Source organism: Pleuronectes platessa, chromosome 6 (genome assembly GCF_947347685.1).
Source record: "Pleuronectes platessa chromosome 6, fPlePla1.1, whole genome shotgun sequence".
Taxonomy (NCBI): Eukaryota; Metazoa; Chordata; class Actinopteri; order Pleuronectiformes; family Pleuronectidae; genus Pleuronectes; species Pleuronectes platessa.
In genome coordinates this window covers 6,352,494-6,366,056 of record NC_070631.1, presented here as the reverse complement: position 1 = coordinate 6,366,056, position 13,563 = coordinate 6,352,494, and the positions used below count along the sequence as shown (strand labels likewise).

Genomic DNA, 13,563 nt, shown 5'->3' with positions numbered 1-13,563 from the left:
AGAAAAAGCTGGACACTGTTTGGGAAACATGTTCTGGGTTTATAGAGTCAGGTACTGAAATCCTCGGAACTCTGGGTTTCTGTTGTGACTGGTGTATGAAAACCCTGAGGTCAGATTTGTTGAGTTTTATTAAAACGCACAATTAGTGATGTTAATAAAAACACAATCTCATTAATGTTATTTGTGCTGATAATATCAAGAAACACCAAATACTAAATGCGTATTTTGGCTCCTTCTCTGTCAAAGAAGCAAATAAGATTCAATTTAGAGCTCCTCATCATTTCATAATATACTATTAACATCTTGTCTTTATTAGCCAATGAACAGATGGCAAAGAAATGACATGTCTGCTGTTTTGTGCACAAACACAATCGCCAGCCAGGGCAGGCTCACAGTGCAGCCTCTTTCCATTAGCCTGCCCTTTCGAGTGCACTTTGTATTAAATGCACAAACAACACCATCTGCCTTTGTGCTTCATGGACCGGTGCAATCACAGTCCTTTTAAAATGTGGACAAACAGAGAAAATGATCTAATCCACCAGTAACACTGAAGTTAAGAATCACCAAACATCTCTGTGTCACTACTGGTCCCTTGATACGTCAGTGGAACCAGTGACAAATCCCCTGTACGTCCATCACAGGGGAGGAGATGAGTTGTTTGGTGTTTGGTTCTGTGGAGGCGAGATCGTGGAGGAGAAAATGTCATGAAGCAGATTAAGTGTATGATGCTAATTATGGTCAGATTCAATACATGTGCCAATGATTTAATGAAAGCAGCTTCAAACTATAGACATTTTATTTGATCACTCCAAATCACATTACAATACATATATTCAATATCAAAGGATTAAACACACACACACACACAGACAAACACACACTAACACACACACACTAACACACACACACATACACACACACACACACACACACACACACACACACACACACACTATGTAATACTCACTAGCATTACTTTGTCTATATTCAAAGTTTTTGACAAACTGAAATTATAATTATTTTAGGTTTTACTTCATGCAATGCCCCATATATTGTGATCCTATTTTTTTAAATGATTAGACAAAATGTGCATGGTAATTGAAAATTACACATTTTACCCTCAGTGATTTTTTCATCTTGTTTAAATCAATGCTGAGGACAGGGCATTTTAATAAATCTAATAATTACTACATTCTTTCACTGCACTGTCTCCTTCACTCTTTTTTTATTTAATACTTACTTTTTATGTTTTCATTATCTGCGTAAAACTTTTCAATTTCTTTTCATTTCTTCTGTTGCTTTTACAATGTTTAATTTACGTTCTATGTGATAGCACTCAGATTTATCTCGTTGCTCCACAATCTAACTTTCCTTGTGGACACACAGGAGTTTAGTGACATCTTGTGGCGACGGACCGACAGCACAAAACTTATAACTGGAGTAAACACAGTGTCAGGATGACATGCATTTCTCTTCTCTGCTTGGAAAAATATTCTGTTTCTATGAAATGCGTGATGTCATTTTAGTGTTTTATCGTTTTAAGATGTTTTAGGGCAGGTGCAATATTCAACTCTGCTTTATTGTTCTGGGTCTTAAACGATATGTCCTTGAGTATTGTTGTTTTGTTGTTATCACACAATGTTCTGTTTTGCAGCTGCTGTGGCACTTTGGCCCAAGAATAATTCCCCCATGGGGACAATAAAGTATATATTTTAATATGATCTGACATCCTGCATGTGTAAATATTTTAACAATTTAACCATTCGTATTAAACACAATATCGTCATACCTGCAATAAACAAAAAATATTGTTATGTTTTTAAACTCATGATTGAAATTTTGGTTAAAATATTGTGCAACACTTGAGCTGCTGTGAGAGAAGATATTTTTTATGATGACACTAAGGTACAAAACAGAAGATTTGTACCTTAGTACACCTGCTGTTGTTCACTAAGATCTGATAACATCAACTGCTGGTAGGCATTAATTAGTGAAGAGGATTAAACAAGGGATATTCTCCATCTTGCCCTATTATTTCAAATGGAACAGTGTTTAGTCTAAAAAGGCAAAGAGGTAAAGATTGTCTGATCTACTGAGCGGCCACATGGCTCTCATAGTGCTGCCATACAATCCAGTCACCTGCAGTCAGATTAACCTTTAGCCTCAGTGTACCCTCAAGTTCGGGCCTATGTCATTGATAACAAAGCCAAAACACTCAATGACGCTAAGGTGCACAACTGATATTATGTTGGTGGCCACTAACACCAGCCAACTTCTGAGGGTAGCTGGTAACTTAAATTGTGCAAAGATCTTAAAACGTACAAGGGCTATTCACCATCATATCTTATATTCTCAAATTAACACTCAGATCACCTGAAATTCAGAAAGGCTGGACAGGCTAGACTGATTGATTGATCAAGTATTTGTAGTATTTCATGATAGTATTTCTAGTATAATATCTGGATAGTTTATTTGTACTACTTTCATGACACTCCAATACATGGGTGTGTTCTTTTGTCATGTTGTAAAAAGAATAAAAAAACAGGAGCAGCTGATCCAAGCTCGTAAAACAACACAAACCATCTGCATCCGGTGCCTGCTTTTATTACTGTGGTGTTTTTTTTTTCTTCTTTTCTCATATGAACTCATCGAGCTTCCGTAGTTTTCGCGTTGTCTCTCTTATTGTGAAGGGCCGGGGCCGGAAGTGGTGTGGCTTTTCTGCAGGAGCTGGAGGATGCGCTTCTTCCTGTGACTCGCATCATCATCATCTCTCCGGTCGAGACTCCGCTCATCGAACAGTGAGTGAGACTTTAATGACACTAAACACGGGGGACAGCCGCAGGGGACACTGACCCCCCCCCCCCGGGGTGTGTGCAACCCCCCTGGTTTTGCGGTTTAAAGAAACAACTCGTCCGGCTGCGTCACCGTCGATGCTAATAGCTGCTAATGTTTATGTAGCTGTCAGTGTGCTGGCTCATGGCTTCTGTTTGACGTTGATGGGGAGGGGGAGGGGGGGGACTCACTGAAGTAAAAGACCACAACCCGGAAGAAGCAGAAGAAGAAAAACACAAAACTGCAGCGTGACAGTGAGTTGTGAGGTTTGAATGATGGCTTGGGTGGGGGGGTGCTGTCCCTACAATGTCACTTACTCCCTCCGCTGTTTGACCTTTTGTTTTTAACACAAACTCCTGGATGGTTTCTCCCCCCCCTGTGCAGATTCCTGTCCCTTCCATTGCTCCCTTCAGATTCCTCGCTGATCAAGAGGAGGGGGGGGAGGGCGGTGAGAACCATGTGGGAGTCACATGAGCGACGAGGATGACGTGTAAACAACGAGGGGGCCGCCCGAGGAGCCAACAGCTGCACCGTGTCAACCGCTGGGAGGGGGTCTGCTGCAGAACCCCCCCCCCCGTGTGTGTGTGTGTCCCCGTGCAACCCCCCCACAACCCGGGCCTGAACGTATGCAATGAACAGCACCACTCAGCCCCCCGCCACCGTCGATGGGAACCGGTCGGCCAGCTACGTGTTGGTGCCATTTTTCCTCATCACCATCATTGGGATAGTTGCGGCTGTGGTAAGTGGTCGGACTGGCCCATATATAATATAATATGAATAACTATCATAGTATCATGTTCATAAAGTGCAATGCAACATGTGTTCAATTGAATCCATATTAGGTTTAGCCTCTGGTCACAATTCCATCTTATCTAGTAGCTTGTTGTCTTGTTGTCTCATACAGATAGCTATTATAATTATATTAACACACTGTAGTTACATGTGTGCACACGTACATTGTGAATAAAGCTGATTCTGATTCAGTGTAAATCATTATATTCCATATGCAAACACAGTGCAGAGGTATAACACGGCTGATCCACCCTCAGATTTGTAAACATGTGTCTCAAGTCATTCTTTGCTCACAAAGAAGAAATTAAAACCACAATCATCAATATAGCCCTAAAGTTTGAACTTACAGGAATAGGAAAAGTTGTAATAAAGTGATAATTAACATGATCCGCTGATGTGAACATTTTTATCTGGATCTTATTTTTGGCTGTATCCTCCAGCCCTACTGGAGGTCGCAGGTCAACTTCCACAAAGTTGACGAGCTGGGAAAAACAATATTTCAGTGGAACAAATCCCACTAGCCTATGGGAAACCAAGCCCAAACCAGTAACCCTATTTCTACCCAATTAATGCCACGCTCTTCATTTTGTCTCTTTCAGGTCATGTATATCCGAAAGAAAAGAAGGCAAGTCTCTTAATCTACTCATTGATTTGCTCACAGAGCTTTAGGTGATAACATGATTGCGTTACTCAGTGCGGGTCTTGACTTGTTGGTTTGATTATCCTCGATTTGTGTCTCTCAGAATGGACCGACTCCGTCATCAGCTGTTACCGGTCTACACGTACGATCCTTCAGAGGAGCTGAATGAAGTCGAACAGGAAATGTTGTGGAAAGAAGAAGACACACGGGTACGACGCAACCTTTTTCAAACTTAAAGAGTGTTTTTCTTCTACTGGACTTTTTTCTAGGTTGAAAGTGGCATTTCCAGTTGTGTAGCATTGTATGACCACATTTTTTACAAAGAGTAAAAGACAGTTTCTTTGTCTTTGCTCTCATCTTCCTGTTTTAGTCGCTTCCTGTTTCACAGAGGAACATATCTACAAAAAAGTAGTAGTATAGTAGAAACGTTGCACTTCCCTTTTCATGTGCAAACCTCACACTAGCAGATGGTGACTTGTTTTTAAGATCTCTTCAGTGATAAGTCAGTTTCTTCACATAACACAGAGTTTTCTTCTCGAGCACGATTGTTGGAACAAGAACTCCAGTTTAGAAATGGCTGCAATAAAATTAGATGTCCATGGCAGCAAAGACACCAAATTCAATTACAGAACACGCTGATTATGGTTAAAAACAATGCACCGAGGCATGGGAAACACTAGGTGGCAACGTTAACAGGCATAAGCAGCTTATTCTATTTTACTCCATATTTGTGAAAATGTGATATTAATCAAGTTATGCATTGATTTAAGAGGCTGCTATTGAATAGTTATAGTTAGAGCTGAAATGGGTTTAATCTTGTGATTTAAGTCCCTTAGATGTCTGCTGCTGATCCAACACAGGAACTGGATTTAATTTAATTTGTTTTGCATAAAACTTCAAAAAACAACTTGTCTCTGTGTCCCTGGTTCTGAGGAGGATCCTCACTTCACTGTTTTCACTGGGACTCTTTCTTCCATAGAAAGTAGTTCTGATGAAGGGTTCATAGTGTTGCTTTTGAGTTAGTATATTTGTGTGTTTGCGCATAATTGGGAATAAGTGAGGTGTGTGTTTGTGTGTTTTTAAGGTGGACTGACCGTTTACAGTCACAACAGCTTTTCACATTCTCCCCGAAAAACGATTTTACACTCGTGTTATGACTTTAAAAAAACGACTGCGCTGAACTAAACTGTTTTTTTCATTTCACATCTCATGTCCTCAGGTGGTTCAAGGCTGGGCGAAAAGTTATCAACAGCGGCGACCTCTCCTGACCAAAGATGTCAACGCATGATTGCGGGGGCGAACCGTGGCATCAAACATTTGTCGGCGTGGAGAGGACCTCCTGTCATTTTCCATCATGAGGCTCTGGTTTGCTTTCCTTTACCGCCGTCTGGAGCCGTCTGTGAGGACATCACCCGAGAGTCGGCTCTCTCCTCGCTGGGCACGTACTGACTGCTGGTTCGCGAGGTTCGGATGCTGACCCCCGTGTGCCTCGCCGGACGCTCTACCTTACACTTATTTATTTGAAATTATTTATTCGACCTCCGTTTTACTGTGGCGTTCCGGGTGAAGAGAGGTGGCGTGTGGGTAGAGATCCAGATTCCTGTGGGTGTTCTCCACTGTGTTTATATTGTCAGCGTGGGCGACAGTTCTGTTCCTGTGCAGCAGGGATTTGTTCTCACTATGTTTTAAAGGCTGTGGTTAGAGTATGAATGTTCTGCACTGGTTAAAGAAATCCCTCCTGCTGCGACGGGGGGGATGTGATCATTCACTGAGGTGGTTAACATTGCTTTGAAAAAAACACTGTTAGTTTCAATTAGTCACATTTGTTGCTGTAACACTGTTTCCAAATAGCTTCAGAATTATAGCTGTTGATGAGATTTAATCCATTTTCTGTTTCACTTTGAGTCTCAAGGTTGAACACGTTCTCTTTGGTTTGAATTTGCCCGTCGGATGATCTGCCTCTTTTTTTATTTTTGCGGTCAAGCTCAAATCCTATGACTCCTATCAAAGGCATGAAGAGCCAGATATGCGAGTAAATAACCATATATAACCAATATCCTCTCAGCCCTTGAATGAGGAGTGACTAGTGCCCTAAAAATGTCCTGTCCATGAGGCATGGCACCAGAAGAATCTGCTCGGATGAATACCGTAGGTCTGACTCAGGAAAAACCTCAGTCTTTTTTTTTATTTCTCCTCCATGATAACCTCTCCTGACCTTTGTCTGCCTGGCGTTTGTGAATGTAAACCTGAGAACAATAGAACTGTTACACTTTCCGTGACGGGTGCACAACTCGTGCGTTGTAATTGGTCGGCTAATGCTCTGGACTTGTGATCGATGTACTTCAGAATGAGCTCACGCATAAAAAGCTTGGAGGTGTTTGTGCAGGAAACCAACCTGACCCCCCGGAACATGCTCCTGGCTGCGACCTGCTCATATTTTACATTTCATTGTTTGTTTTCTATGCTTAAACTGGAGTTTTTTCCACGTAGAATGTTAAGCGTGAAATTGGCCGTTCACAGTTCAGACTGTACACATGTCAGAGCATAGAACTCTTCATGGATGACTCTGATTTCAGGTCAAAGACTCAAAGAACTACTGATGTAACTGTGGACTGTGAATAGAAGCAAAGATATTAAGTTTGACTTGTCAGGCTGTTGTTGCTTTAAGTGACCGGATTAGACTGATTTAAAAATGTTGAAGATGTAAATAAAAAACTAAACAAAATAAGGACGGATGTTTTCTTGAAGATACAAAACAACACGACAGAAAGTTGACAAAGAAAATTCTCTTTATTGACCATTTCTGATACAAATTGTTGTAGGGCACCATAGAAATATAGACGTTGTACATTTATATATACGGTGTACATTAAAAAGAATGATCCCATCCTGTTGAGTTTTACGGTTTATAAATGAACGGATTGCAAGATGTCGGTATGTAGAACGACACCGATATTGTCAAGGAGTATTTGGAGGATGCCGAGAAAAAAAAAGAAAAGTGAAATGACTGTTGTACGAGTGCCAAACACACAAATGTCCAACAGCACGGTTAAGTGGAAAGAGCGCCCTGTCCGCCACAAACACACAAACATTTGTCCTTGAAGATCGGAACCAACATTTCAGTGCACCAGAAGAAACAAACTTTTTTTAAAAAAGGATAAAAACAAACCCGCTAATCTACCACAGTCAGCGAACACAGTTGTCGAGCCGACTGGCTTCAACACAACCTGTCTGCACGAGCCAACACGTGGTTGCGTGTACGAACACACGGTTGGCATCTAAAAATAAAATAATTATAACAATCAGAAGGAAAATAATAACTGAAACCAAAAAAGTAAGTTACACAAACTTTGTAATGACGACATCTTTCCATCTCATGCCAGAGGTCACATTAAAAAAAAAAAAAAAAACAGAAAAACCAGTTCAATGCATTTGTAATGGTAAAGTAAGCAGTTGAGTGAGGTATGAAGATCCAGGCTGTGTATCGCCTGTTTGCAGTTTTCCGGGTTTCGTAACTGAGGTTGTAGCAGCTTAGGTGTATGGAAAAAACCCAGTTTAAGTGGACTGTGACCGCGGGTTCCCTGACACTTAGAAATACACAAAACATTTTTTTTTTCTTTAGCCGATGTCATACAACACACATCTTCAAAAAAAAGACCAAGAAAAGTAGATTTTTGTTTTTCTATACCGGTGCTAAGTTCTGACAGAAAGACCGACCCCCTAGGTGAAGCAGTGAGTGCTACGTGGAATGAAAACGTTCAGCCCTGGTGGACACCACTGTCCTCCATTACAATCCTCTGCGTATCTTCCTCGAGTGATCGGGCGAGCGCGTGGAAACCGAGGATCAATGTAACAGCAATTTTTTTTGTAAAAGCTCCCTGAAGAAACAACACTGATGCGTTCAGCCTCTGCCAAGTCACCCTATCCTTTAAAAACACATGTTATACCATATAGAGTTGAATTTTATTATGACATGAAAAGCAGCACACCCATGTTTTTTTTCTTTTTGTGTCTTTAAATGGTAAGTAACCTCCGAAAGAACAAAAAAAACAGTAAGTCTGATCAGACTGTTCTGATTAGTTTATGATACGTCAACATCTCCCCATTACACGCCGAGTACCGAGAAGGAAGAAGCATATCTAGGTTTGACAGGAAGGGGGGTGGGGGGGGCGATGGTTCTGCTCTACTGGTGAGACGATGGGATTGAGGTTAGGGTCGGAATATAGAGCAAACACACCAGCCGTTACCTATCCTCCTCCTAAACGCTGAAGCTCAACTCCATCTACAGACGTGATTGCAATGGTCAACCACTTCACATGAACACACGACAAAGAAAAAACAAACAAGTATCGGTAAAATTCACCTTTGTCCAGTACAAAACATGGGAGACAAATCTATATGCCCTACCATCTCAGATGCGGGGAACGACCAATAAGTAACAGAGCAGAGAAAATGTCCTAGAAATCATCTTATAGGGGGAAAGAACAGAAACATCCAGGCTCTGTAGAGCACACCGTTGTCCAGTATAAAAGACTTGTGATAGCATGACACGTAGAAGAAAAGGGCTGACACCTTTCATGTAATTCTGAGATCTATGCTTGAGCAAGGTCCATCTGTCTATCCAGTGCTGTTGCATGATTATTTACTGTGTTAAGCCCCCTTTTGGCAAAGAGGGGCCCTGTCGTGAACAGTGGTCATGTGGTGGCACTGGTGTTGGAGATACAGCCCAGTTCTGGTTAACAGTAAGTCAGTATGTTGAGTGAGGTAGCATGCGTCGGGGGAACTACTGGTCCTCTTCCTCCTCCTCCGCCTCGGATGATTCCTGGGACGCCTTTTCCTCTTTCTCCTGCAACAAGGGAGAACACAGGTCAGAGGTCAGAGGTCAGAGTGCGACCGGGTGGGAAAACGCTTCACGTTCAGTCAACAACAAAAACCTTCAATCACCCGACCACTCCGTAATAAAACAACATGTCCTGATACAAGGCAGCGGTGTGACAAACACCCAGGGGAAGGGTGAGCCATGTGTAGTGAAAAGTGATTCATAGGATTGGTGAGTCACAGCAAGGCGTCCTGCATTTTGCCGCCCCCCCACCCCCCCCACGCACACTCTGCTGCTGCCAAAGATGTTCATTCATAAAAACGAGGAGGGCTGGTTGAAGAGGTAACTTTGGGTCATTCCTTTCTGTAACTAATGCAACACAGGCCTCTCTCAGAACACGCCCAAACCACTCGTGCACATGACACAATGTTACTACACAATTCCTCACGAGATTAAACGTGCCTTTGTGTGTGGCAGGCAGGTTGTTTCACACCTACAAAAAGGTATTGATAATCACGACGTCTGTTGTGTAACCTTTGTATCGAAAAGGATGGTTTTAGTGATCATTTGTCAGATTTCTCAACAAAACCAGGCAGAGACTTTGAAAGATTGCAGGAACTAAAATGGCCGTGATGAGCAGAAAGGACTCGTCAGGGAGGAAGAGGGCGGGCTGGGGAATTAGGAAAATGCAATTTCGCCCTGCAGACACTCATACCAATCATAATTGAATTGGGAGAAGGAGTGGTTTCACCAAAAGGAGCACTGGTGCTGCACTGTGTGTTCAAAGGAGTCACAACTCACCTCCTTCTTGGGTCTTCCCCTGCGTTTTGCTCCTGTAGTTGGAGTTGCTGCTGCCGTCGCCTTCTGTGAAAGGAAACAGGGTTACAAGTTAACAGGGGGTCCCACGAGTCCACAGGTGGTCCCACAATGCATTGCACTGTGTCGTCCTGCTCAGTGAGAAACAGGTTTCTTGGGGACGAGGGGCGGATCAGTGCAAAAAAAAACATTGTGGTGTGTGTGTGTGAACGCTCCAGATCTCCTGTGCCCGGAGCAGCCTGCAGGTGGCAGTAGCGCCTCTGCAATGACACAGATGGAAGAGGGGGCACTGGGTTCATTGGCTATTATCTGGAAGGCCAACAGGAACTGCACACAGGGCACTCCAGTTCGCTGGCCACCTGGTCCGAGGCTCAGAGACAGCTGGTGGAACCGAGCGGAGACACAAACCCCTCCGCAGCTCGGCCCGTCGCTGGAGAACCTGTATCGCACACATATCTTCTACCGCTCTGCCGCTATCTCTCGCTCCCTTTCCCATGCGCGGCAGCCGAGGACGAGAGCACACGGGGGGGTGGGGTGGGGGGGTGCTGGGGAGAAAAACCCAGTGGTTGCTATGGAGACGACAGGCAGAGAAGAACTAGGGCTGTGTGCATGGTGGGGGCGGAGGAGGGGGGGGGGGGGGTGCTCAGTGTCAGCCTGGAAACAGTCTTGCGGCCTCTGCACCTGCACCGCACTGTGCATGACAAGCTGCAGGAAGCTGGAGGACAGGAAGTACAGGCCAAGCATCAACCACCCACCAACCCGCCCCCCCCCCCCCCCTCAAGAAAAGGCAGTAAACCAAGGTCTTCACAATGGGAAACCCAAGCCAGGCTATTTCTGACAGAGGGGAGGGGGGGGAGCAGCCAAGGCATATATCACAAGTCAAGGCAGGACATCCTTTTCGGGCGACGAGTTTCGCTACCGTTAAAATTTTTATCAACCGAAAGGAATCGAGGGGTTTAGAAAAAGGAAACGCTCGCAGGGGAAGATGGGACGACAACTGGTTTGTGCAATGTCAGTACGTGTGTGTGTGTGTGTGTGTGTCTTCTTGGCATTGCTGTCATCCGGTGTGGGATGCGTGTTAGCTGCTGTTGAAATCACTCCTGCACACAGCGCTGACTTACTTTGCCCTTGAAAGATGACTTGTTCTTGCTGCCCTTTGGCCGTCCTCTGGGCCTCTTTGGAGTCGGGGACCCACTTGGTTCCTGAAAATCAAGAGTCAAAATACAAAAGTTAGCACCACACAGGATTTTTTTTTTTTTAAAATATGTACACACTTGATCTGAATCTGTTTTGGGAGGATCACAACACAACCAAAAGACCCCGGTGGAGGTTTTTAAGGTCAACCCGGCTGATGTGTACCGAGGCTGACAGGACCACAGGTTGCCGTGATCTCACATGAAGAACAAAGCTCTGTGAACTGTCATTAACATCTCATAAATAAAATAAAACATGCTGCTGGTACAAGATGGAGATGACAGCAGCACACGGTTGCTCACAGCGTGCAGGGGGTGGGGGGGGGGGGACATCTTCTTTCAGATGATAACCTGCGGTGGGAGGCCATGTCATGGCAGACTCGTCTCCTGTTGCATTTCTCGTTTTTGTTTACAACTACGGCTCGTAGCAACCGAGCAATTCAATCCCGATGCACAGAGCGGCGGCCGGTGAGAGCCAGTGTGCGCCTGTCATCCATTACATGACGGGCAGATGTGTGCCTTGAACGTGTGTGTGTGGGGGGGGGGGGGGGGTTAAAACCGGTTTCTTTAAAAGAAGTAAAGGTGTTGGGTTACAGGTTTTGCCGAGGAGCACAGGAAGCTTGTAGTGGGTGATAAGAGCGGATTATCACAGGGCCTCCGTGCATGAGACCTGGCTTCAATCAGGGCCTGGTGGAGGAGCAGTGATGTGAGGGAGCAACAACATCCAGCTGCAACAGATGTGAGCCACTGGATCTGATTTCACACCTCGGATGACACCATGCTCTCTCTCTCTCTCTTTCACTGTGGGTGCTCCTGACATGCAGAGGTAATGAAGGGAGAACTTACGTCAGCGGGCTTCACCTGGGGCTGCTTGCGGGGTCTTCCACGCCCCCTCTTCCCTGTTTCCTCTTTAGGTGAAACTGTCCCCTTGTCGCTCATGTTTGCGTCGCTTTTCACACCTGGGGGGGGAGAGAGAGAGAAATCACACTGGTCAGGGTTTGCACACACGCACAACACAATGCTGTTAAACTCGACGACCCGGGAGAACCGTGCACCGGTACCGCGTTAAGAACTCGATTAATCCGTGCTTCTTATTCCCAGGTCTATTTGCGGCTCCGCTGCACAGACGCCGCTGCGGCCGGGGCTCAGTGGGCGGTCACAGGCCGCGCAGATCTGCACAAGACGACTGAACCCGACGCTCCCGTCCCCGCAACGACCGTGATCAGAGCCCCCCCCTCCCTCTCGCTCCACTGTGACCGAGCATCGGGGCCTGCACGCCGGGGCCACAGAGACACATCCACCGACACAAACAAACACACACTGGTTGGTGTGTTGCTCGGTGGAGAAAATGTACTTTAAAAGAACCCCACCACCTCCTTCCCCCTTCCTCCTCCTCCTCCTCTGCACGGTGGCTTCATATTTACAAACGATAACTAGAGAGACAGAAGAGGCGAGGGGAGTGCACGCGAGCAGCGAGGTGGTTGGGTTCATCTGCGGTGACGAGAGCCCGAGCCAAGGCAACAAAAGACGGCTTCATGTTCGGAGCGTGCAGCCCCCTCTCTCTCTCTCGCCCTCTCTCTCTCTCTCTCTCTCCGGAGCTCCGTCAGTAGAACGCGAGCAGCTCGCGGGCTGCGATCGAGCGGCTTCCCGTCACTCACCTTCACCGCTCGGCCGGACCCACTGTGGCTGGAGATGTTTCCTTTAAGGCTGACTGGTTATACCCGGTTAAAGAGCCTCGCACTGATCTATAGGCTCCAGCTTTTCATTCGTCACACCGCGCGCAGCCCGCCCCTTTAAACCAGCTCGTGCAGCGGCGCGCACACACACAGACACACACAAACTCAGCAGAGAGGCAGACTATTGGGAGAATACATGTTATTTACCTGCAGCTCGAGCAGCTTATTCCGACGGAGTCCTATAAATGGCACGTGCGTCTCGTCTCGATGAAGTGTGGGGGGGAAGAGGCGCCAGCCGGGGGGAGTCGTGGGGCCATTTAAAGAGCCGCCCTCATGGAGCTGGGAGCCGGAGGGCGGAGATATGATAAACGGGCCACCAACAGAACGACAGCAGCCCCACCTCCTCCTCCTCCTCCTCCACCACCTCCTCCACCTCCTCCTCCTCCCCCCCCAACCCCCCCGGATCCTCTGCACGTCTGAGCCCACAATTCACAGACGTGTTGCACAACACACCTCCGGCAAAAATGCACAACATGTATACAGCCTGTTGTAAAGATAAAGTGTCATGCAATGTATGCATTATATCTCAGTCTACATGGTGACACCCCCCCCAACAGAGTAAACACAAGTCACCTTTAAGCTCAGGGATTCCTCCACTTTACATCTAAGATATATGTATCAATACATCTGCTTAAATATATCAATATATCTGTTTAAATATATCAGTAAATCTCTTTAAATATATCAATAAATCTGTTTAAATATTTCTTCTCTATCTTTAGTAAATCCTTGTGT

At 45.4% G+C, this 13,563-nt stretch overlaps 2 protein-coding genes across 4 annotated transcripts; one reads left to right on the top strand and one right to left on the bottom strand.

Annotated features, from left to right (window-relative positions):
• The first annotated feature begins 2,661 nt into the window (after nt 1-2,661).
• smim29 (small integral membrane protein 29) lies at nt 2,662-6,992 on the top strand. Of its 2 annotated transcripts, none has more exons than XM_053425100.1 (5): nt 2,662-2,798; nt 3,217-3,571; nt 4,224-4,249; nt 4,368-4,473; nt 5,484-6,992. In XM_053425100.1, exons 2-5 carry the CDS (start codon nt 3,464-3,466, stop codon nt 5,550-5,552), a joined length of 309 nt encoding a protein of 102 aa, XP_053281075.1. In that variant the 5' UTR covers nt 2,662-2,798; nt 3,217-3,463; the 3' UTR covers nt 5,553-6,992. The 2 variants fall into 2 exon arrangements, with proteins under 2 accessions (XP_053281075.1, XP_053281076.1); XM_053425101.1 differs by having other exon boundaries at nt 2,738-3,086.
• A 43-nt stretch (nt 6,993-7,035) lies between these two features.
• Nucleotides 7,036-13,091, bottom strand: hmga1a (high mobility group AT-hook 1a). 2 transcript variants are annotated; one of them, XM_053425104.1, is made up of 5 exons: nt 12,976-13,091; nt 11,939-12,051; nt 11,021-11,101; nt 9,885-9,947; nt 7,036-9,110 (listed from the first exon to the last, which is right to left on the bottom strand). In XM_053425104.1, the coding sequence occupies exons 2-5, from the start codon at nt 12,029-12,031 to the stop codon at nt 9,048-9,050; spliced, it is 300 nt and encodes a 99-aa protein (XP_053281079.1). In that variant the 5' UTR covers nt 12,032-12,051; nt 12,976-13,091; the 3' UTR covers nt 7,036-9,047. The 2 variants fall into 2 exon arrangements, with proteins under 2 accessions (XP_053281079.1, XP_053281077.1); XM_053425102.1 differs by lacking the exon at nt 12,976-13,091 and adding an exon at nt 12,751-12,863.
• Between the last annotated feature and the right edge of the window lie 472 nt (nt 13,092-13,563).